We start from the raw sequence: 24,404 nt of genomic DNA on the forward strand, positions 1-24,404 counted from the left end.
CCCCCACTCCGGACCGCAGAGCCCGCCTCCCGCGCCCGCCCATTGGTGAGGACTGTGTCCGCGATCACCGATTGGATGAGGCGCTTGTCGATCAGTCATATCCCCAGTGCCCGCCCCCGCGCCCGCCCATTCGCTGAGGCAGTCCCCGCCCCCGACCGCCGTGAGGCCAGTGATTGGATGGTGCGCCTGTAGATCGATCACCACACCAATGCCCGCCCCCTCGCGCCCGCCCATTGGCTAAGATGGTCTCCGCCCTCCGCCAGAATACGATCACCGATTGGATCGGGCGTATGTCAATCACTTACCGCCCCAGCGCCCGCCTCCTACGCAAGCCCATTGGCGAAGGAAGTCTCTTCCCTCCGTCCGTGTTCGATCACCGAATGGACGCAGAGCCCGTCCATCATTCGCGCCCGGGGGAGCCCGCCCTCCGCACACGCCTATTGGCCGAGACTGTCCCCGCCCTCCGCCCGAATACGATCACCGATTGGATGTGAGGGCTGCCAGTCATGTGCGATTGACGGGCGGGGGAGGCGCTGGGCCTTGGGCTCGTCCTGTCAGTCGCTCCTCCCGCCCGCCCGGTCCCGCCCGCCCGCCCGTGGATCGCTCCCCACTGCTTTCCGCTCCTGCTATCAAACTGATTTATTTTAACGCGGTAAGTCTTTCAGATTTGTTTTTAATTTTCACTCCTGAAGCGGGATCTGTCACTTGGATTAAATTCGTGTGTTTTTGTCAGGTAGGATTAAAGTTTCTGTCCAGATTGACTGGGGCAGAGAGGCAACAAACTCGGATATAACTTCAGCCAGGGGAACAACTTCTCGACATCTCATCTTTGCTGCCACATTCTCCTTTACATTTGTCCCCAGTTTCAGCTTTTAAACTCAGAACGTGACAGCTTGATTGAGTTTAAGATTTTCATGTCAGAAGAGTAGTTAGTGGAGGACTTCGACGTCGCCCATTCCTTCCCTCCAGAGATGCTGCCTGTCCCGCTGAGTTACTCCAGCATTTTGTGTCTATCTGTGGTTTAAACCCAGCATCTGCAGTTCCTTCCGACACATACTGAACCGAATTACCACATTTAAAGGGTATTAGGTGTATATTTAGATAAGAAAGTATAGAGGGATGAATATCTATTGCAGTCAAATAGTATGCACGTAGCGTAAATAGGAATATGATCGGCACAGACGAGGTGGATTGAAATAATCCTTTCTGTGCTAGGTGCTTCTATGATTCTTGGTGGTTAGGCACATTGGATGTTCCCAATCTCACACAACACCCTAAATAAGGGATCACCGTTACTTCATCACTACTGAGTCTACTTTGGGAGCCCTGCCATCATCCTCTCGAGTAGATCCTCTGGATTGAGAAATATTTGATTCCAGTCCGGTTTTGAGGAGATGGGGAAGATTGATGTGGGAATTGCAGACTTAGCCGCGGATGGGGCAGAAGGTGCCTGATGGGCAGGTAGGCATGATGATGAAGGTAGACAAAAGTGCTGGAGAAACTCAGCGGGTGCAGCAGCATCTGTGGAGAGAAGGAATGGGCGACGTCGAAGTCCTCCACTAACTACTCTTCTGACATGAAAATCTTCACTCCATAGGTGCTGCTGCACCCGCTGAGTTTCTCCAGCACTTTTGTCTACCTTCGATTTTCCAGCATCTGCAGTTCCTTCTTAAACAGGCATGATGATGAGCTCCTTTCCCCAGTTATTCTGTGTACTCCCAAGGTTCTTAATGATCAGAGATTCCTGAAAGTTGGTGGGGATGTTCCAAGAAGCACTTTCTTCAGAAGGACAGAAGTGATTTAAGTCGTGGGTCAGAATGAATGTAATGATGCTCACATTCTGAACAAAATGCACAAGATCCTTGAATAGTGTTGTGGCTATGAGTAGATGGAATGAAAATGAGGTAGTAGGAGGTCAGGACTGCACTCTAACTGGTGAGAGGATGGTTCAATTGCCTGATAACAGCTGGGAAGAAACCGTCCCTGAATCTGGTAGTATGTGTGGGATGGGAGATTGCAACCTTCACGTGATCCGCCCTGTTGCAGCGAATGCAATCAACCTGGCGTGCACAATCAAATAAGATCAAATAGAACAAGTTGTCCTACACCTTTAGGCTGTGCACGCCATATGCAAGAAGAATTAGTATGTGTTTTCAAACATCTGTACCTCTTGGCTGATGGGAGAGGGGAGAAGAGGGAGTGGCCGGGGTGAGACTGGTCCTTGATTATGCTAGTGGCCTTGCCAATGCAGCGTTAAATGTAGATGGAGTCAATGGAAGGGAGGTTGGTTTGCGTGATGGTCTGAGATACGTCCACAACTCTCTGCAATTTCTTGTGTTCATGAACTGTGCTGTGATGCATCCCAATAAAATGTTTTCTACGGCGCATCCGTAGAAGTTGGAGGGTTGTTGGGTACATGCCGATTTCTTAGTAAATAGAGGCGTTGGTGTGATTTTAGGGCCATAGCTTCGATGTGGCTGGTCCAGGACAAATTGCGGGTGATATTTATTCTTAAGAACTTTAAGTTTTTGACCATCTCTACTTCGGACCCATATCCCTCCAAACCTACCTATTCTTGTACCTGTGTAAGCTTCTATTAAATGTCAAAATTGTACCCGCATCTTCTGGCAGCTCGATCCATGTATGTATAGCCCTCTATGTGAAAAAAAAAACTTGCCCTTCAGATCCCCTTTATATCTTCTCCCCTTCAGCTGAAACCTATTTCTGAGGGACAATTTCTTCACACAGAGCGTGGTGGGAATGTGGACTGAGCTGCTAGAAGAAGTAATTGAGGCAGTGCTGTCACAACATTGAAAAGTCATTTGGACACGTATATGGATAGGAAAGTTTTATAGGGATATGGGGCAAATATGGGCAGGTGGGTCTAGGGTCTGGGACATCATGGTCAGCATGGGCATGTTGGGCTGAAGGGCCTGTTTTTGCACTATATGACTCCATGAGTGAACAATTTGCAGAGCTTTGGAGAAAGTGTGGATGAATGAAAGGGACTAATTGGATTGCCGTACAATGAACCAGAATACATTCAATGGGCCAAACGGCATTTCAGTGCTGTCATAGTTCCAGGATAAGTAGACTCAGTAATGTGATAGCGGGATAAATATCAGTGCAAAGATACGAAGGCTCCTCTCCCTCCCACTACTCTTTTCTGAAATAGTGTCGTGGAACCTTTAGTGTTCATAGTCTTATCCAAAAGAATCTGAGAAATGCATGGGAGTGTCTGCTTGGGTTTTGTTCTTGAGTCTCTGGAAACTCAGGGATGAACGTGCTGCCAACTGAGTCACAGCTGACGATGAAGAAAATTTGATTATTAATATGAGGTCAATCAAAATCTTGTGAAGGGAGTTAAGTAAAGTATTTGATGTCAATGGGAAGCACGTAATTCGATTTCTGTATTGCAAAGGAAGTCTGTTGTTGCTTTATTAAAAGAAAATCAAAAGCTGTAGTTGCTAAAAACAGAAAATGCTGGAAGCACTTAACAGGCTGTGCCTTCCTTAGAAAGAGAAGCAGGAAAACCTGTATCAGGACTTAACTGTCATAGAGTTGTACCACGGAAACAGGTCCTTCGGCTCAACTCGTCTATTCCGATTAAGATGCTCTAAGTTAGTCCATTTGACTGGCCCATACCCTTCCTATCCATGCACCTGTTCAAATGCCTTTTAAATGTTATTGTATCTGTCTCGTTGCATGTATCCACCACTCCCTGTGTGAAAAAGCTGCCCCTCAAGTTCATATTAAATCGTCCCCCTCTCATCTTAACCCTACGTCCTCTTGTTCTTGATTCTCCTACCCTGGGCAAAAAAACTTAGTGCGTTCACTTTATCTATTCCACTCGTGGTTTTAGACATGTCTATAAAATCACTTCTCAGTATCCTGCGCACCAAGAAATAAAGTCCTAGCCTGCCCAACCCACCCTACAGATAATGGGCTATTAACCCACCCTACAGCTCAGGTCCTCGAGTCCTGGCTACATCCTTGCAAATCTTCTCTGCACTCTTTCTATCTTAAAGCCAAATTGTTTGCCTTTCTATAAATTCTGCCTGACCGGTTGAATTATTCCAGATTTCACTTTTTCAACTGTTATTTTATTATGCTTCTAGTTTAAATTTTTCTGTCAGGTTAATAGAAATAACATTTTAATATTTTGGGAAGAAAAATTGATTTGAGCTGCTTATTGGAAATTGAGTGAATTAAAATGAGCTAAATTGTTATTAAGGGTTCCTACTGGTCCGTGAAATGCAATGAGAAATATGTGCATGTGTTTATTATTTATTAGTACCTGAGCTAAGTGAGTCTGCTAGAAAAATGCAGCACACGTGATATCAGGCACAGGTTAAGATTCAAGATTCAAGAGAGTTTATTGTCATGTGTCCCAGATATGACAATGAAATTCTTGCTTTGCTTCAGCACAACAGAATTATAGAAGGCATGAATATGGAACAGATCAGTGTGTCCATATACCATTGTATAAATATATACACACATGAATAAATAAAACAGATAAAGTGCAAATAAACAGATAATGAGCTATTAATGTTCAGAGTTTTGTTTGAGTTGAGTTCAATAGCCTGATGGCTGTGGGGAAGAAGCTGTTTCTGAACCTGGACGTTGCAGTCTTCAGGCTCCTGTACCTTCTACCTGAAGGTAGCGGGGAGATGAGCGTGTGGCCAGGTGTCTTTGTACATCTCTGCCTGCAGTTAAATAACTAAAGCTCGGGAACTCATTCTGAGTTGGAATAAGAATGTTGAAAACAAATGATACTTTTGGTTGCCAGAATGCAAATGTGGTAAACGTAATTGCAGATGTTCACAGGAGATTAAAGTTAATTTGTCATTAAAGATCACAATTTAGTTTCTCAATATTCCGTAAAGAAAAAGTCTGGAATATTGGATGAACACCACAGCACTCTTTTAAGTACTTTTTGGGGATTTAAAAAAACTATAAGGTGCTTTCCTGTCTCGAACAGCATGGACCTGTCTATCTTCTGGAGGGGAAAGGGGGTGCAGTTATGGGTCACTGGATGTACAGCTAGTTACCGCCATAGCACAACCAACACTACACCCTAGAATTGTTGCAATATGAAAGTAGGCCACTCGGCCCATCAAGTGTATGCCAACTCTTTCATCCTCAGTCTTGTCAGTATCGTGCTTCTAATTTCCTACAGCTCTGTGCTTTCCCAATTGCCTTCTGAAGCCACTAAATGGTTTATCCACCATTCCAGTGGACAGTAAATTCCAGATCGTTATAACTTTTTTTAAGAAGAACATTTTTTTCCCTTAGCAATCCCCAAATTCTTCTGACTGAACTACCTGCTAATGGGGAACATTTATCTCAATGCCGATCATCTCCTTGTGCACATCTAAGAGCCATCATTACTGCACAGAGAATAATCTCATCTTCAGTCTGATATTTGATCTGATATCATTTCTGTCTGGAACCATCGGAAGTGGCCCAGTCCATCACACAGACCAGACTCCCCACTATTTACTCGGGGGTGAGGAGGAAAACGTTGGTGCATATTTGTTTTAATTGAGACGGTTCAAGTTGGTGTACTGTCAGCAGCATTTATAATTCTGATCATGTTTACCCCCTGCTTACAATTTTCAGCTCAATGCACTGGTTTGGAAGTTTCTGATCCTACCCGATCTGAAGCTAAGCAGGTATGGGCTTGGCTGTTATAGAGATGATGCAGTGGCACTGAAGTAGAGGAAGAGGGGGAGAAACTTTAATTAGATTCATGTGCATTTCCTTCCTGATTTGATGTTCTTGAGCAAGGCAAAAAATAAGGTTAAAGGCTTGGGGGTGGGCAATTAATGAAAATAGCTGACTTCCGGAGTGTGTCTGACAAGTCCATTGTTTTAGTGGCTGGAATTCGAAGCAAACACTCTTTGTATCGCACCTTTGCAATGTCCCGATGTATTTCCTGGTAGATATCTACAACATGTGGTGATTGGTATTTGAATTAGAGAGACAGCATGATTTTATGGAGGAATGTTCAGAGCCTAATGCCTCAGTAGCAGAAGGTTGTGGTGGAGTGTTGAAAACCAGACGAGCAATAGCCCAGAGTTGATTGGATGCAGACATGAGGATTGTCTGACTACTGGTGGTTACCGAAATAGATACACTGTGATGCCATGGAGGTATTTGAAAATGAGGGTGAAAGTTTAATCGTTTAAGATGCGGCTGAAAGGTCATTAGAAAATGGCTGGCTGAGCTTTGGATGGTTTACCTTTATGGAGAATAGAACAAGGGAGGTTGGCTGGGAGCATGTTGAAATGTTCACGTTCGGAAATAACCGAGAAATGGATGACTGTTTCAGCAGATGGTGGAGTCAGAGAGGTAGAAGTAGATGGTAGACATAAAAAGCTGGAGTAACTCAGCGGGTCAGGCAACATCTCTGGAGAAAAGGAATTGGTGACGTTTTGAGTCGAGACCCTTCTTCAGACCTACTTCAGAAGTAGATGGTTCTGCGGTGGCATGGTATATGGTTTGAAGGTCATCTTGCTAAATGTGACATCCACGACTGTGTGCGGTCAGGTTTGTTCTTGGGCCATTGCCAGGGAGAGGAACAAAGCTAGAGAACACATTTTGTGACAGGAACTGAAGACACCTCACATTGGATGTTGGAGAACCATTCTGACAATCTAGAAACCACATCGGAGCTGCCCATGGCCAGTGGGGTCGTGTACAGAGCCAAGGTTGGATCGTCAGGAGATACTGGAGGTAATATGTAGCAGGTAGAGGGAATTCTCAGGTAATTCTCAGGCAACAACAGGATAGATAAGAATGGAAACCGACAAGTGGAGACTTGTTTTCCTCACCCCACCCCACTAACCCTGAAGGATGTCTGTTGGAGCAAAACTCTTGAATGCTGATGTCAGGTTTTTAGATTAATTGTATTCTGTGCCCATAAAAGGAATGTATACAAATAATTTTCACACACAGCAAACCTGTGATATGAATATTGTATAGCATGTAAAACCCCTGTCTCACGGTGCGAGTCCACCCACGAGTGATCCCGAGTTTAAAACAAATCTCTTAAAACAAATCTAAAAACAGTACACCTCTCCACGCTGTATAACTATTACTCTATTTGCTGCATTTTCTGAACAATGCACTCAAGATTTCATGATATATTTAAGATCATACTGTACTGTGTTTTCTTGAAGCATTTGCATCAGTGTGCTCCTGATCCTAGCAGCAGTGGTAGTAATGGCAAGTGTCTGGTTAAGAAATAGACTGAATAAGTGAAAACTTCAAGGTGAGTGCTGCAGTCCTTGGGTGTAGGCTTGATTACATACAAAATTGGATGGGTTGGTCAAGTACAAGTCTGGGCAGGTAGCTCAGGGTTGTCCATCTCTAGTAATGATCCATCTGACAAATCTATGAGGCAAAACTGATGCATCATATGTTATTGACAACGAAAACCAAATTCAGAATGGACATTTTGTGGGGCTGTGTATTTTAATGATTGTTTGTTCTGGATCAAATGCCAATCTAGTATCTGAGTCAGAGATCATGCCCAGAAGCAGAGGAAGGCAGAGTAGAAACATAGAAACATAGAAATTAGGTGCAGGAGTAGGCCATTCGGCCCTTCGAGCCTGCACCGCCATTCAATATGATCATGGCTGATCATCCAACTCAGTATCCCGTACCTGCCTTCTCTCCATACCCTCTGATCCCCTTAGCCACAAGGGCCACATCTAACTCCCTCTTAAATATAGCCAATGAACTGGCCTCGACTACCCTCTGTGGCAGAGAGTTCCAGAGATTCACCACTCTGTGTGAAAAAAGTTCTTCTCATCTCGGTTTTAAAGGATTTCCCCCTTATCCTTAAGCTGTGACCCCTTGTCCTGGACTTCCCCAACATCGGGAGCAATCTTCCTGCATCTAGCCTGTCCAACCCCTTAAGAATTTTATAAGTTTCTATAAGTTCCCCTCTCAATCTCCTAAATTCTAGAGAGTATAAACCAAGTCTATCCAGTCTTTCTTCATAAGACAGTCCTGACATCCCAGGAATCAGTCTGGTGAACCTTCTCTGCACTCCCTCTATGGCAATAATGTCCTTCCTCAGATTTGGAGACCAAAACTGTACGCAATACTCCAGGTGTGGTCTCACCAAGACCCTGTACAACTGCAGTAGAACCTCCCTGCTCCTATACTCAAATCCTTTTGCTATGAAAGCTAACATACCATTCGCTTTCTTCACTGCCTGCTGCACCTGCATGCCTACTTTCAATGACTGATTGATTGATTGATTGATTGATTATACCTTTAATAATCCTTTACAGGAAATTACAGTGCCACGACAGCTTCAAGACAGACATAACACCACACATTTCCTCAAATGGCTTCCATACTTAACAAGTTAAAATACAAGTTAAAATACAAGTTAAAATACAATTAATTTAAAAAAAAGTGCAGTTATTTATGCGCATTATATAACCTTATAGCAGCTGGTAAACAGGACTTCCTATGTCTCTCAGTTTTGCACATTGGTGCAATCAGCCTCTGACTGAAGATGCTGCTCTTGATCACCTTCAGGGCATGGAGTGGGTGAGTGGGGTTGGTCATTATAGAACCTAGTTTGTTTAGAGTTCTGGCCTCTGCCACCTGCTGGACCGTTCGTTGCTCAGCCCCAACCACTGAGCCGGCCTTCCTGATTAGCTTGTCCAGTCTGTTTTTATCCGCTATACGGGCGCCATCTCCCCAACAGGCCACAGCAAAAAACAGAGCACTGGCCACCACTGAATGGTAGACACTGCACAGTAGGGGTTGGCAGATGTTAAATGACCTCAGCCTCCTTAAAAAATACAGTCGGCTTTGTCCCTTCCTGTACACCGCCTCCATATGACACTTCCAGTTCAGCTCACTGTCAAGCTGCACCCCAAGGTACCTGTGATTAGCGACCACCTCCACCTCAGTGCCCTTAATGGTGATTGGTGTTGCTTGAGTCCTCCTCCTCCCCCTCCTGAAGTCCACAACTATCTCCTTTGTTTTATTGGTGTTAAGATGGAGGTTATTGTGTGCACTCCACTCCACAAAGTTACTTATTATGTCTCTATACTCCTCCTCATTGCCCCCTTTAATGAGGCCGACAACAGCTGTATCATCCGAAAACTTCTGCAAAAAGCAGCTGTTGGTGTTACATTGGAGATCCGCTGTGTAGATGGATTAGTACCATGCTTAGTACAATGACACCCAGGTTTCGCTGCATCTCCCCTTTTCCTAGTCGGCCACCATTTAGATAATAGTCTGCTTTCCTGTTTTTGCCACCAAAATGGATAACCTCACATTTATCCACATTATACTGCATCTGCCAAACATTTGCCCACTCACCCAGCCTATCCAAGTCACCTTGCAGTCTCCTAGCATCCTCCTCACAGCTAACACTGCCCCCCAGCTTAGTGTCATCCGCAAACTTGGAGATATTGCCTTCAATTCCCTCATCCAGATCATTAATATTTATTGTAAATAGCTGGGGTCCCAGCACTGAGCCTTGCGGTACCCCACTAGTCACTGCTTGCCATTATGAAACGGACCCGTTTACTCCTACTCTTTGCTTCCTGTTTGCCAGCCAGTTCTCTATCCACATCAATACTGAACCCCCAATGCCGTGTGCTTTAAGTTTGTATACTAATCTCTTATGTGGGACCTTGTCGAAAGCCTTCTGGAAGTCCAGATACACCACATCCACTGGTTCTCCCCTATCCACGCTACTAGTTACATCCTCGAAAAATTCTATAAGATTCGTCAGACATGATTTACCTTTTGTAAATCCATGCTGACTTTGCCCAATGATTTCACCACTTTCCAAATGTGCTGCTATCCCATCTTTAATAACTGACTCTAGTAGTTTCCCCACTACCGATGTTAGACTAACTGGCCTGTAATTCCCCGTTTTCTCTCTCCCTCCCTTCTTAAAAAGTGGGGTTACGTTTGCTACCCGCCAATCCTCAGGAACTACTCCAGAATCTAAAGAGTTTTGAAAGATTATTACTAATGCATCCACAATTTCTGGTGCTACTTCCTTAAGTACTCTGGGATGCAACCTATCTGGCCCTGGGGATTTATCGGCCTTTAATCCATTCAATTTACCCAACACCACTTCCCGGCTAACCTGGATTTCACTCAATTCCTCCAACTCCTTTGACCCGCGGTCCCCTGCTATTTCCGGCAGATTATTTATGTCTTCCTTAGTGACGACGGAACCAAAGTAGTTATTCAATTGGTCCGCTATATCCTTGTTCCCCATGATCAACTCACCTGTTTCTGACTGCAAGGGACCTACATTTGTTTTAACTAATCTCTTTCTTTTCACATATCTATAAAAACTTTTGCAGTCAGTTTTTATGTTCCCTGCCAGTTTTCTTTCATAATCTATTTTTCCTTACCTAATTAAGCCCTTTGTCCTCCTCTGCTGGTCTCTGAATTTCTCCCAGTCCTCCGGTATGCTGCTTTTTCTGGCTAATTTGTACGCATCATCCTTCGCTTTGATACTATCCCTGATTTCCCTTGTTATCCACGGATGCACTACCTTCCCTGATTTATTCTTTTGCCAAACTGGGATGAACAATTTTTGTAGTTCATCCATGCAGTCTTTAAATGTCTTCCATTGCATATCCACCGTCAACCCTTTTAGAATTAATTGCCAGTCAATCTTGGCCAATTCACGTCTCATACCCTCAAAGTTACCTTTCTTTAAGTTCAGAACCATTGTTTCTGAATTACAATGTCACTCTCCATCCTAATGAAGAACTCAACCATATTATGGTCACTCTTGCCCAAGGGGGCACGTACAACAAGACTGCTAACTAACCCTTCCTCATTACTCAATACCCAGTCTAAAATAGCCTGCTCTCTCGTTGGTTCCTCTACATGTTGATTTAGATAACTATCCCGCATACATTCCAAGAAATCCTCTTCCTCAGCACCCCTGCCAATTTGATTCACCCAATCTATATGTAGATTGAAGTCACCCATTATAACGGTTTTGCCTTTGTCGCACGCATTTCTAATTTCCTGTTTGATACCATCTACAACTTCACTACTACTGTTAGGTGGCCTGTACACAACACCCACCAGCGTTTTCTGCCCCTTAGTGTTTCGCAGCTCTACCCATACCGATTCCACATCCTCCAAACTAATGTCCTTCCTTTCCATTGCGTTAATCTCCTCTCTAATCAGCAACGCTACCCCACCTCCTTTTCCTTTCTCTCTATCCCTCCTGAATATTGAATATCCCTGGATGTTCAGCTCCCAGCCTTGGTCACCCTGGAGCCATGTCTCCGTGATCCCAACTATATCATAGTCATTAATAGCTATCTGCACATTCAACTCATCCACCTTATTACGAATGCTCCTTGCATTGAGACACAAAGCCTTCAGGCTTGTTTTTACAACACTCTTACCCCTTATACAATTATGTTGAAAAGTGGCCCTTTTTGATTTTTGCCCTGGTTTTGTCTGCCTGCCACTTTTACTTTTCACCTTGCTACCTATTGCTTCTACCCTCACTTTACACCCCTCTGTCTCTATGCTCACACATTTAAGAAACCCTTTCCCTTTAACTCCATCCTCCACTATCCCATTCGACACCCCACCCCCCTTATTCAGTTTAAAACCACCCGTGTAGCAGTGACAAACCTGCCTGCCAGAATGCTGGTCCCACACCTGTTAAGATGCAATCCGTTCCTTTTGTACAGTTCCCCCTTACCCCAAAACAGATCCCAGTGATCTAAGAATCTAAATCCCTGCCCCGTGCACCAGTTCCTCAGCCACACGTTCAGGTCCCGTATCTCCCTGTTCCTGCTCTCGCCAGCACGAGGAACTGGAAGCAAACCGGAGATAACAACCCTGGAGGTCCTGGTTTTCAGCATTTTTCCGAGCTCTCTAAAGTCACGCTGCAGAATATTCATCCCCTTCTTTCCGACATCGTTTGTGCCGACATGCACTACCATTTCCGGATGTTCACCTTCACCCTTGAGGATTTTCTGCACTCTGTCCGTGACATCCTGGATCCTGGCACCAGGAAGGCAGCACACCATCCTCGCATCCCGTCTGTTGCCGCAGAAACCCCTGTCCGTACCTCTCACAATGGAGTCTCCCACTACAATGGCGTTGCCTGCCTTAGGCCCTTTTGGTTCTGGCTCAACAGCCCTATTCGCATCGCAAGCCAGTCCGCCGCTCAGTGTAAACACGTCTTCTGTCCCGACAGCTTCTAAGTGGGTGAACCTGTTCACAAGAGGTACAACACCCGGGGACGTTGGCATTCCATGCTTCCCTCCCTTTCTCACTGTCTCCCACCTTCTCTCTTCCAGTACCTTAGGTGTAACAATCGTACTGTAGGACTTGTCGAGGAATGACTCAGTTTCTCGGACGAACCGGAGGTCATCCACTTGCTTCTCCAGTTCCCCAACACGGCCCTTCAGGAGCTCTACCTGGATGCACTTGTCGCATTTGTAGCAGCCAGAGGCACCAGCGGTGTCCTTGACCTCCCACATACTGCAAGCATCACACTGAATCAGCTTGCCTGACATCTCCTTCTTTCATCTCTACCTCTCAAGCGTATTGCGTGGTCTCCTCTCCTCAGCAGCCTCCTCGAAGACTCTCGAGCCAAAGACTCACACTTCCCTCACAAGGCCGCTCCTCACTGCCGCTCCCCAAGAGCAGTCTTGCTTAAATTGACTGATAAATTGCCTGATTTACCAATTTACAAACCAAATTCCTCAATTTTAAACTGTTTTCCCGGCACTGACTCACTTCTCTCCTCCCACTTGGGCTAGAGCCAATCAGTCGTATCTCTTGCTAAACTCCTGCTGCTGTTGCTCCCAAAGCTACAGCAGTTCTGAGTAAAGTCTGCCTGTCCTTGGCAACTACTTTTCAACTGTTTTCACCCCTCTGACTCACTTCTCTCCTCCCACTTGGGCTAGAGCCAATCAGTCGTATCTCTTGCTAATCTCCTGTTGCTGTTGCTCGCAAATCTACAGTACAGTGATCCAGAACTAAGGATGAGGGCTTTGGAATAGACTTTAGTGCCCCTCTTTGTGGATGGTGAAGTACTGGGTAAGGCCTTGATTGCACTTGCCTCTGTCACCAGAGATTTACGAACTAGCTCGGTAACAAATAAAGTACAAGAACATCGCATAGAAACATAGAAATAGGTGCAGGAGGACGCCATTCGAGCCAGCACCGCCATTTAACGTAGCCTATTTCCTTCGCTCCATAGATGCTGCTATACCCGCTGAGTTTCTCCAGCAAAATGCTGAAGGAAATTTGTTGGTCCGGCAGCATCTGTGGGTGTGATGGACAGGGCCGGGATCCTTCATCAGTCTGAAGTGTCGTTTATCCATTTCCCCCCAACAGATGCTGCCTGGCCAGCAGAGTTACTCCATTACTGTGTTGTGCTCAAGATGACAGCGTCTGCACTTTCTTATGTCTATGGGACTGAATGAACCCCAACTGTCATTGAGAAATGTGGAGGCAGAAAGGGAAATATTGTTTAAAAACTAATTATCTGTTTAATGTAGACAAAAATGCTGGAGAAACTCAGCGGGTGCAGCAGCATCTATGGAGCGAAGGAAGGGTCTTGGCCCGAAACGTTGCCTTTTTCCTTCGCTCCATAGATGCTGCCTTACCCGCTGAGTTTCTCCAGCATTTTTGTCTACCTTCGATTTTCCAGCATCTCCAATTCCTTCTTAAACATTATCTGTTTAATGTCTGCTTGTCGGTCAGAAAGAATCTTTGGAGAAGAGGTTCTAAGAATAAGCAGGCGGGACAAAAAAGGGAAGTGTACATATCGAAGTATGTTACAGGGATATAGTGAGACTAAGTTGAACCATGGCAGCTGCTATACTAGTCCATCACAGTCCTACGACAGTATGCTTTGGAATACTGCTTTCATTTTGTATGCTGATAGGTCTCACTCTGGTGCTGTTCCCACTCCACCTGCTCTCTCCCACTGCCAATTCAACAGATTTCATTGCCACAGACAGCTGTGGAGGGCAAGTCAATGGATATTTTTAAGGCAGAGATAGATTCATGATTAGTACGTGTGTCAGAGGTTATGGGGAGAAGGCAGGAGAATGGGGTTGAGAGGGAAAGATAGATCAGCCATGATTGAATGGCGGAGTAGACTTGATGGGCCGAATGGCCTAATTCTGCTCCTATCACTTATAAACATGAAGAGTTTGGAGATTTAAGGGGCTGTCCCACTTGGGCGACCTAATCTGGCGAGTTTGCCCTTGACTCATACTCGCAGCATGGTCGACACGAGGTTCTTTGTAACTCTCCTTCATGCTCGAGAGTAGTCCCCGTGTACTTGAGGATTCAGCTAGGTTGCGGTCGTAGTCGAAGGTAGTCGAAGATAATCGTAGATAGTCTTCAACATAGTCGAAGGAGGTCTTCAACATGACATTTTTTCAAACTCTCCTAAACTCTTCTAAACTCGCCAATTAGGTCGCCCAAGTGGGACAGCCCTTTAGTGTTATGTTTGCCTCATTGCAGGGCACACTTGGCTGAATCTCCTCGAGCATGAAGTTGGGGCTGACAAACTCATACTGGACTGAGGAAATGCTAGATTTTCACACGAGCAATCTCAAAAATCTTCTTCCCTATACTCCCTGCGGGTGGAGGTAAAAGACACCATAGTATTCTCCCAGTACCCCGAACAATACTTATTCTCAACTAACAACACCAAAAATGATATTGTAGTCCTCTACCTTGCTTGTTTGTGAGAGCTTTCTGTAGACAAACCAGATCTGCTTCTTTGGTTTCACTGGTTGGGCACTACGTAAATGGAGATTGCTTCTTTATTTTACATTTGACAAGGGGGAAAAGTAGAAACACCGTCTATTATGAATCAACTGAATCATAATTTAGCAGATTTGAAACTGGACCCTGAGCGGTCTTCATTAGAAGGCTGATTTCCTTGCCGCTTTGGAAAATAGTTGATAATCATTTCAAGGGTAAGAATGTGAAGGAGAAATGAATGCAAGGTTACGTAGATAGGTTGAAATGAAATAAGGAGAGTGGAGGCCAGAGCAACATTAAACATTGGCACAAACAAACGTTCAGCCGAATGTTTCACAACACAGAGAGTAAAACAATAAGTTGCTAATGTTTGCCCTAAGTCTATTTCGAATACCGTCTTAATTTCTGAAGTTGAATATTATCCATCTTTTGATAATCAACTAACTCAGGATGTGGCTGCATGGTTTACTCTTGTTAATAATACTTTTTAATGATAATTTGACTTTGCAATTCTTTTTGTCAAACCCCTTTTCAAAATGAAAACTGGTTCAACTGCAGCAGGCGGAAACGTGTGGAAACCACATTTAGTATCTTGCCTTATTTGTCGGTGTACTTCTTCATTTAGTTGCTGCTATGTGTGAAATATATTCTTTACAAAGTAGCATCGTGGCATCACTGACAGGACGTAGGTATCTGTGACAAGGCCAAGTGCTTGTACCTCCTGAGAAAGTAATCGTCAAGCGCCTTCTTGAACTGTTGTTGCAGTTTCTTATAGTTTTAAGGCAAGTATTAAATAATGTGAATTCTTTGAACCCTGAGAAACAACAAAACAAGCCTTGGTTGGTAAGTGAGTTACTCACATTGCCACCAGAGCATCCAGACCAAGACACCTCAGCGCCAGTCTTGATCTGTGCCGCTTTGGGTGAAACTAGGCTGTGCAGCCTCGGTATTTCCCTTGTAGACTGCAGACATTGCAGATGCTGGAATCATGAGCAAAACACAAAGTGCTGGAGGAACTCAGTGGCTCAGGCATCATTGATGGAGGGGATGGACAGGCTGCATCTGTGGAGGGAATGGACAGATATTGTTTCAAGTCGGGACATTTCCTCCAGCACTTTGCTTTTCAGTAATTTACTTGATGGCTTGCGAGAGGGGTAGAGGGAGAAATAGCTAGACTTGGTTCTACTACCAGTATGAAGAAGGGTCTTGACTCAAAGCGACACCCATTCCTTCTCTCCGGAGATGCTGCCTGTCCCGCTGAGTTACTCCAGCTTTTTGCGTCTACCTTTGCTTCTACTACATATGGTTGAAAGAAAGCTTGCCACTATAACGTGACTTTGAAGCATGGTTGAGTTTTCTTTTTGATGTTTTGTCATTTGCTGTTGGTCTCCTGGAGAAACCTAGCATAAATTCTCCTTGGGTGGTGCTGAGATACCTACTTGAAAGATTGTGGGTTCTTTACTGGAGATGATTTAAAATCACTCTGCCGTTATTTGTTTTTAATCCATCCATGGTAGGGGGCTTCTCAAATTTAATTGCCTAAAACACAAAAGTGCAGGGTCAGCCTGTCCCGCCGAGTTCCTCCTGAACTTTGTGGTTTCCTCAAGATTCCAGCATCTGCAGTTCCTTGTATCTACGTTTAATTGCCCGTACCTAATTGAAGGCGTTGGTGAGCTGCCTTCTTGGTCCCTGCGATCCTTGAGGTGTGGGTATGCTCAGGGTGCTGTTAGGAAGGGAGCTGCAGGATTTTGACCCAGCAACAGTGATGGAACGACGATGCAGGTCTGGAGGGCAACTTCCAGGTGGTGAATGTTGTCTTTGTCCTTTAAGCTAGTGAGGTGGTGGGTTTGGTGGTTGCTGTCTAAGGAGTCTTGGTGAATTGCTGCTGGGTATTTGGTAGATACTACAACACTGTTTCTGTGCAGTGAGTGAATGGCTGTGGATGAGGTGCCGATTAGTTGGGCTGCTATGTCAGGTATGGTATCGAGCATCTTGAGTGTCGTTGAAGCTACACTCCTAGTCATAGAGATTTATGGTAATGGGGCATGGAAACAGACCCTTCAGCCCTCCTTGTCCATGCTGTCCAGGCAAGGGAGTATTTTGTCACATTCCTGATGAGCCTTGTAGATAGTGGCCAGGCTTTGGGGAGTTACTGCAGGATTCCCAGCCTCTGAACAGCTCCTGTAGCCACATTGTGCACACCAGCTCGGTTTCTACCAGCTAAGAGGTTCTAGGATCTTGTGGCTGGCTGTTACCCACATGATTATATCTTTTGAAGAGGAATGTGGTGTTGTTTTAGAATGCTTGCAAACCAGCCAGCTTTCTCTTTCTACCCAAAACACAGGCTTACTGCAGATGATTCCATGAACAACTTGTATATCAAGCTATTTTGCGCATATGCACATTATTTACATGTAAACATGTACAATTATGATTAGTAGACATAGAAGGCATCACAGTAGAGGGTAACCCAGCCCTAATAACCAGGGCTTTATGTCTCCGACCACTAACCGTAAACAATGAACCTGTTAACCCCCGTAGCTAGGTCAAGTCAGCAGAGTGATATACCTGGAATGCTTAAGAAAGAACTACAGATACTGGAAAAATCGAAAGTAGACAAAAATACTGGAGAAACTCAGCGGGTGAGGCAGCATCTATAGATGCTGCCTCACCCGCTGAGTTTCTCCAGAATTGTTGTCTACCTGGAATGCTGTTCTTACGAGTGTCTCGTGCCCCGATGGGTCATCTAATTGCACTGGCAAAGGTGATATACTGTAACATTTGCTTTTAAGAATACATCCCGCAGAATTTTCTTCTCCTTAACATGGCATGTTTTTTTTTGACTGACTAACTGACCGAAAGATACAGCATGGAAACAGGCTCTGCGGCCCCCGAGTCCACGCCAACTATCGGTCACTTGTTCACACTAGTTCTATGTTATCCCACTTTCGCCTCCAGTCCCTGCACGCAAGGAACAATTTACAGAGGGCCAATCAACCTACAGACATGCACGTCTTTGGGATGTGGGAGGAAACTGGAGCACCTAGGCCATTCCAGGCGGTCACGGAGAGAACATGCAAACACCACGCAGACAGCACCCCAGGGCCCGATTGAGCCCAGGTCTCTGGTGCTGTGAGACAGCAGCTCCAGCAGCTGCACATTTATGTTGTGCAACAAGTATTTTGATCCAAACTCTGTTTGCAGTTAAGTTTATGGAGCTGAGTGTACAACTGAGCCTGTGTTCTACAATACCAACGAGGTTCCAGATTCATCCCTCTGGAGTTTGCTTCAGCAGTACGCGGCAGGAAAGATGTTGCACGTTCGTTCTTCCAGATGAATGAGGCAGCTTTGGGTTTGTCTGTATATGAGCTTCAACGGCAGGTGTGGATATGCGAAAACCAGAGGAAATGAGAAAGAGTGGTGCCACGACAGTGAGGAATTGAAACCAAACAAGGCCAAACGCGGTGCTGGGTCATTTTTAAGCCAGGCTGAAACAGATAATTCAACCACCAAAGAGCTGTTCTTACGGCCGGCCCGGTTAAATTGGTAGCATATTTCCGCTGTGGTGGATGTTTATGTTTTATGTTGAATTCTGTTATGTATGTGTTCTTCTTTCTTGCTGGGAGAGGACTGCTCATCTGCCTAGCTAACCTATGAGTGAAACTGCATCATGACGAATGGCTAACACAGCACCAAGACATCATGAAGCAGATGGCACCACTCAACCCCGAGTTGGAGTGAACGCGCAAGAGAGAGAGAGAGAGAGAGATTGATTGATTTCTAGTTGAGTGAGATCTGGCTTTCAACCATTTTACTTCAATGTGTATCCGAGCCTGACTGAAAGGGGTTTAATTTTCAAAGCTGTCATCTTGCAGATGAAGTATTGAAGATGTAATTGTATGACTATATAAGCAGGGTTATTATCTGCAAGGTTGGAGAAAGAAACTGATTGTTTTCTCTGGGATACTGGAGGTTAAACATTGGAGATACAGCGTAAACCAGGCCCTTCGGCCCACCAAGTCTGTGCTGACCATTGATCACCCCATACACTAGCGCTATCCTACACTAGGGTCAATAAAACATTTTTACAGTAGCCAAATAACCTACAGATCTGCACGTCTTTGGGATGTGGGAAGAAACCGGAGCACCCGGAGAAAACCCACGCGGCCACAGGGAGAACGTACAAACTCCATACAGACAGCACCGGCAGTCAGGATTGAACCCGGGTCTCTGGCGCTGTAAGGCAGCAACTCTGCCATTGTGCCCCCCACTAGACTGATAGAGGTTTATAAAATTACTAGATTAAGTGGGACCCGTTGGGTCCCAGCATCACAAGGGAGGGCTGGTCACCAACGCAATATTCCACCTCTCCACCAATTCCAATATTGCTCGCCAGTGGGTGGGGGGGGGGGGGGGGGGGCTTTCTGTTGCGCTAGTATGGGTGTTGCGGGCCGAAGGTACTGGTTTCCAGAGGGCTAGTATAGACATTGTGGGCCGAATGGATTCTTGGGCTGGCAGCTAACTGTTGCAACGATTTTAAAAGCCAAGCCAAGGCAAACAATTTGGCTGCAGCCACCCAACAACCAAAATTAATGTTGTGAACACAAACTTTTTTTAAAAGGCGAGGCAAACAATTGAGCAGCAGCCACCCAACAACCAAAATTTATTTTGTGAACACAAACTTGTTTAAAAGGCGAGGCAAACAATTGGGCAGCAGCCACCTGACAATCAAAATTCATTTTGTGAACACAAACTTGTTAAAAAGGCGAGCCAAACAATTGGGCAGCAGCCACATTACAGCCGCATCGAGGGGACTCATCGTGGAGTAGACGTGCGTTCAGTGTTATTCGCAGCTCAGAGAGCCTTGACCCTATCGCTTCCTGGGTCTGGCAGAGACTGAGTGAGGGACTACACTTCTGGGTTTTATAGTCCCTCCCCCCTGCCGCCAACGGGGCAGCAGAGAGAATGGGGAATTTTTAAAAAACATGAATATCTCTCTGATTTTTCATTGATGGGAAATATCCTCCGGTCCTGGAAGGCGGAGGGGGGCTCTGAGCGAGGTGGCCAAAAATGACGGCCGTAGGTGGCGGCGTTCTCTCGGAAATCACACCACAGCGAGCCAAAAGCGGTCAAGATCAGACTTTTAGTAATATAGGTACGAGACATGGATAGATGTGGTGGACAATCAAGACCCTTTTCCCCCAGGGTGGAAAAGTCAAAGACTAGAGGCTTAACTTTAAGGTGAGAGGAGCAAAGTTTAAAAGAGATCGGCGGGCAGGTTTTTTAACACAGATGGGGCAATGGATGCCTGGGGTGGTGGTGGAGACAGATTAAATAGAGTTTAAGAGGCTTTTGGACAGGCACATGGATAGACTTGTGAATATATATATAATGTGTATCTGCTTATTTTGGCTTAGATTTGGGACATCTTGGCGTACAATTTCTCTTGGTTAGCAGCTAACACAATCTCTGCATATTGCCCACTATACAAAACAGTGAAGTTAGGCAAATACAATCTCAGTCAGCACAGGTGTTGGCTTCAACTGAGGATCAGCAGTTAGATTACACAGCAGGGGTTTTGGGAGTTAATCCAGCCCTCTTCCTGAAATACTGCGGCCCACCCAATACTGGGGCCACCCAGGTTTTTGATTCCTTCTTTGTTTTAATGTCCTGGCCTGACTTTCCAGTATTCCTTGGGATTTAGAGGAATGAGAGCTGACCGCATTCAAACAGGCAAGATTCTAGGAGGGCTCAACAGGGTATACTGCGGTCCACCCAATACTGGGGCCACGGGTACCATGTAACCCCTCGCTACCTGCTCCACGATCGGATAGTCGGCGACTAGACCGTCTCTCCCATCTGGTTTACCAGGTGAGGAGGGGGCTGTGGACCCCCAGCAGGACCAAAAACAAGACCTGTCAAAGGGCAGATGAGCTCCTAGCGAGCCAACGGCCATCCACACTTCAGTAGAAGTTGCGATCACTGTCGTACATAGTCTTGTAAGGAATGATGATAAAGCACACACACACCAAAATCCTATACTTCCAGCGGCGGAAGTCGGCAGGAACTGGAGGACAGAGATGTGTGGCGCGTCCGTCACTGTTCCCGTTGTAAAACAGCCCCACTGCATCACTGATGTTTTCAACAATGATGAATGAATCAACAGGGTAGAAGTTGTCATAGTGGAGAGTCATGAACGAGGGGGTTAGTTAGAACGGAGCTGCTCCAAAATATTATCTCTGAGGGTAGGGAAGCTCTAGATTTTTTTTAGCCCTTGGAGCTGATGGTGGGTGGAGCGTTAGATATATTTAAGTATTTGAAAGATGAAGGAATTGAGGATGATAGGGAACTGATATAGAAGAGGCTAGCATAGAATAGTCATCTCAGAGCTGAATTGTGGGGCAAGATTGAGAGTGGTGCTGCTGGTTTCTTTTGTAAACGCCTTAAGGGCCTGTCCCACTTAAAGCCCTGTCCCACGTACAAGTTCATTCCAAGAGCTCTCCCGAGTTTAAAAAAAATCATTTTTTAAAATCGTGGTAAGCACGGAGAATGAACGTAGCGGGTACGTCGGAGCTCGGGGACGTCTCTTAGCGCTAACGGCAGGTACTCTGGAAGATTCGCCAACAGCAGGTAAGCACGGGAAGATTTTTCAACGTGTTGAAAAATGTCCACGAGAGCCCCGAGTACCGACAAGTGGCCATTACCGTAAATCTCCGAGTTCGAATCAGGGCAAACTCGGGAGAGCTCTTGGAATGAACTCGTACCGTGGGACAGTGCTATTAGGCGACAACAGGCGACTGACTGCCTGTAAATTTTCAACATGTTGAACATTTTTCGGCGACATTGGCGACAATTTTTGCTGTCGTAGGTTGGTGTAGGTGTTGTCGTAGGTTGGTTGTCGCCTGGTGTCGTCGGTGAATTCAATTAAAACCAGTCCCTGGCAGTCGCCTAAAGAGCCGCCCAAGTGGGACTGGCCCTTTACTCTTTTTCCGCAGATCCACCCGATCCATCCCTACCTGTTCAGCATCTGTTCATCACCTCCCTCCCCCTTTCACCTCATGGATTCTGCTTTCATGCGCTCCCCTACTTATCTTCCTCTGCAATCTGGTCCTTTCTGACTTTTACTTACTTACCTCTGAAAATTATCTGCAATTGTTGGTGTTGCTTTTGAATGATTTTTTCCTGCAGCTATCAAGGCTAACTGCACCTCATATTCTGCTTGTTTAAGAAGGAACTGCAGATGCAGGAAAAATCAAAGGTAGATAAAAATGCTGGAGAAACTCAGCGGCTGAGGCAGCATCTGTGGAGCGAAGGAATAGGTGACATTTTCCGGTCGAGACCCTCGACCCGAAACGTCACCTATTCCTTCGCTCCACAGATGCTGCTTCATCCGCTGAGTTTCTCCAGCATTTTTATCTACCTTCATATTCTGCTTGGGTAGCTAGCTTGCAACCCTAGGGTACGGACATTGAATTCTCCAGTTTTGAGTACTTACCCCCACTCCCTCTCTCTTTCCTGTGCCCCCCCTCCCACACTCCTATTTTTCCCACTATCTCACCTTCTTTCCCTAGCCCCTGATTGTACCCTTCCACCCATATCCCCCCCGCCCTGTCCCACTTACGTGATTTTTTCGGCGTCTTGCCGGCACCCGTCATAGTCACAGCAGGTCTCCGAAAATTTTCAACATGTTGAAAATCCAGCGGCGGCCAGAACAAGGTACGACTCTTTGAGCGACTACTCACCACCATACAGGCGTCACCAGGGTGTCGACTGTATGGTCGTGAGTAGTCTCCTCAGTCACCTAAAGAGTCTTTCTGGTCGCCGCTGAATTTTCAACATTTTGAAAATTTCGCCGGCCTATGACAGGTGCCGGCAATGGCCGAAAAAGTGGCGTAAGTGGGACAGGCCTTTACTCCAGCACTTTGTCTTTTCCACTGTGTGTTTCAATGCTTTCGATCTGTATTGATGTTGGGTACCCCTTTGATCAATAAACTCGTGACTGCAGAATTGTTTTTATCGTGGCTACAGATAATGTGAGATTATTTGTTTCAGAGTTGTGACAATATACATTCAATCTGAGCAGTCATTAAATAACTAATATTATCACATTCCTACATGAAAAACCAATGCAGTACCCCAGTACACGTGACAATAAACTAAACTGAACTGAATGTAGCATTTGCATTGTGTAGATCGATTTAAAATATAATTATGTATCTACACATCTGCAACGAGGCACTGCAGTAATAACGGGCAGCGGTAGAGTTGCTGCCTTACAGCGAATGCAGCGCCGGAGACCCGGGTTCCATCCCGATTACTGGCGCTGTCTGTACGGAGTTTGAACGTTCCCCCCCGTGACCTGCGTGGGTTTTCTCCGAGATCTTCGGAGACCTCCCACATTCCAAAGACGTCCAGGTTTGTAGGTTAATTGGCTTGGTAAATGTAAAAATTGTCCCTAGTGAGTGTAGGATAGTGTTAATGTGCGGGGATCGCTGGTCGGCGTGGACCCGGAGGGCCGAAGAGCCTGTTTCCGTGCTGTATCTCTAAACTAAACTAATAACCTGAGAGATTTAATTATTATAACCCATATATTTCTCGAGTGAATAAAAAACTTAGGTAAAAGATTGAACTATTGATCAAATGTTGGAAACGTCGTGTGGGTCAAGTAACATCTTTGATAGATAGAATTTATTTGCCACACAACCAGGGTCGGTGGAATTTGGGTTGTCTGCAGCGGTACAATAATAAAGAACACACAACCACAATAAAAATGTAACACAAACATCCACCACAGCATTGATCACTGTGGTGGAAGGCACAAAATTTGGCCAGTCCTCCTCCATTTCTCCCCCGTGGACAGGACCAGAGTCAGTCCAGGATCGGCTCTTCCTCACCGGAGACCGCGGCTTTAAGTTGGTGTAGGCCGCAGGCCGGCAGTCGAGATTTAAAGTCTCCGCCACAGCCAGAAGCATCGTAGACTGCAGGGCCGGCGGTCGAAGCTCCCCTCCAGGGGTGATGTTATGTTCACGCCGGGCCCGCGGTAGAAGTTGGCCGCGGGCTGGCAGTGATGGCTTCTTCTTCCCCCGGGTCCCCCACGAGGGATCCCGGGCTGTAGACGCCGCACCAGCTGGAGCTCTGCAGACCGCGGCTTCAGGCTGCCGGCTGCCCCAGGCCAGCGAAACGGAGCGCTGCCCTCTGGCGAGCCCCAGCGAGGGCTCACCCGCTCCACGCCGAGAGTCCACACTGCGCCCGCCGCTGAAGCCCCGGGCGCGTCTCCGGGAAAGGCCGTGCCGATCCTTGATGTTAGGCCACGGGGGAGGCGACCTGGAAAAAGTCGCCTCTCCATGGAGGAGGCGACCGAATCGGTTTCCCCCTTACCCCCCCACACCACCCCCCACACAAAACACACCGAGAAACATCAAACACATACTTTAAAACATACTAAAAAAATAAAAAAAGTTGAAAAAACTAACGCGCTGCTGACATGGCTGCTGCCAGAGCAGCGCCCCCTACTGAATCTGTGATGGAAGAAGCAGTTAGTGTTTCAGGCTAGGGACCTTTAGCTGGAACGACAAATAGAATAAAAATTGACTTTAAATCAGAACTCGACGTTATGCTTCTTATGGTAGACAAAA

The 24,404-nt window shown here is 45.9% G+C and overlaps 1 protein-coding gene across 2 annotated transcripts in view; it reads left to right on the forward strand.

Moving 5' to 3' along the window:
• The first annotated feature begins 549 nt into the window (after positions 1-549).
• crlf3 (cytokine receptor like factor 3) overlaps positions 550-24,404 on the forward strand; it is a 46,741-nt gene continuing 22,886 nt past the window's right edge. Inside the window, exon 1 of one of the 2 annotated variants that reach the window (XM_033044664.1) lies at positions 550-652. Coding sequence is in view for 1 of the 2 variants with exons in the window: in XM_033044663.1 (XP_032900554.1) it covers positions 1,435-1,461 (27 nt within the window). In the remaining variant the exon portion in view is untranslated. Of the gene's footprint in view, positions 653-1,342; positions 1,462-24,404 lie in introns of those variants that run through there. The other variant, XM_033044663.1, reaches the window with a different exon arrangement.

Source organism: Amblyraja radiata, chromosome 26 (genome assembly GCF_010909765.2).
Source record: "Amblyraja radiata isolate CabotCenter1 chromosome 26, sAmbRad1.1.pri, whole genome shotgun sequence".
NCBI lineage: Eukaryota > Metazoa > Chordata > Chondrichthyes > Rajiformes > Rajidae > Amblyraja > Amblyraja radiata.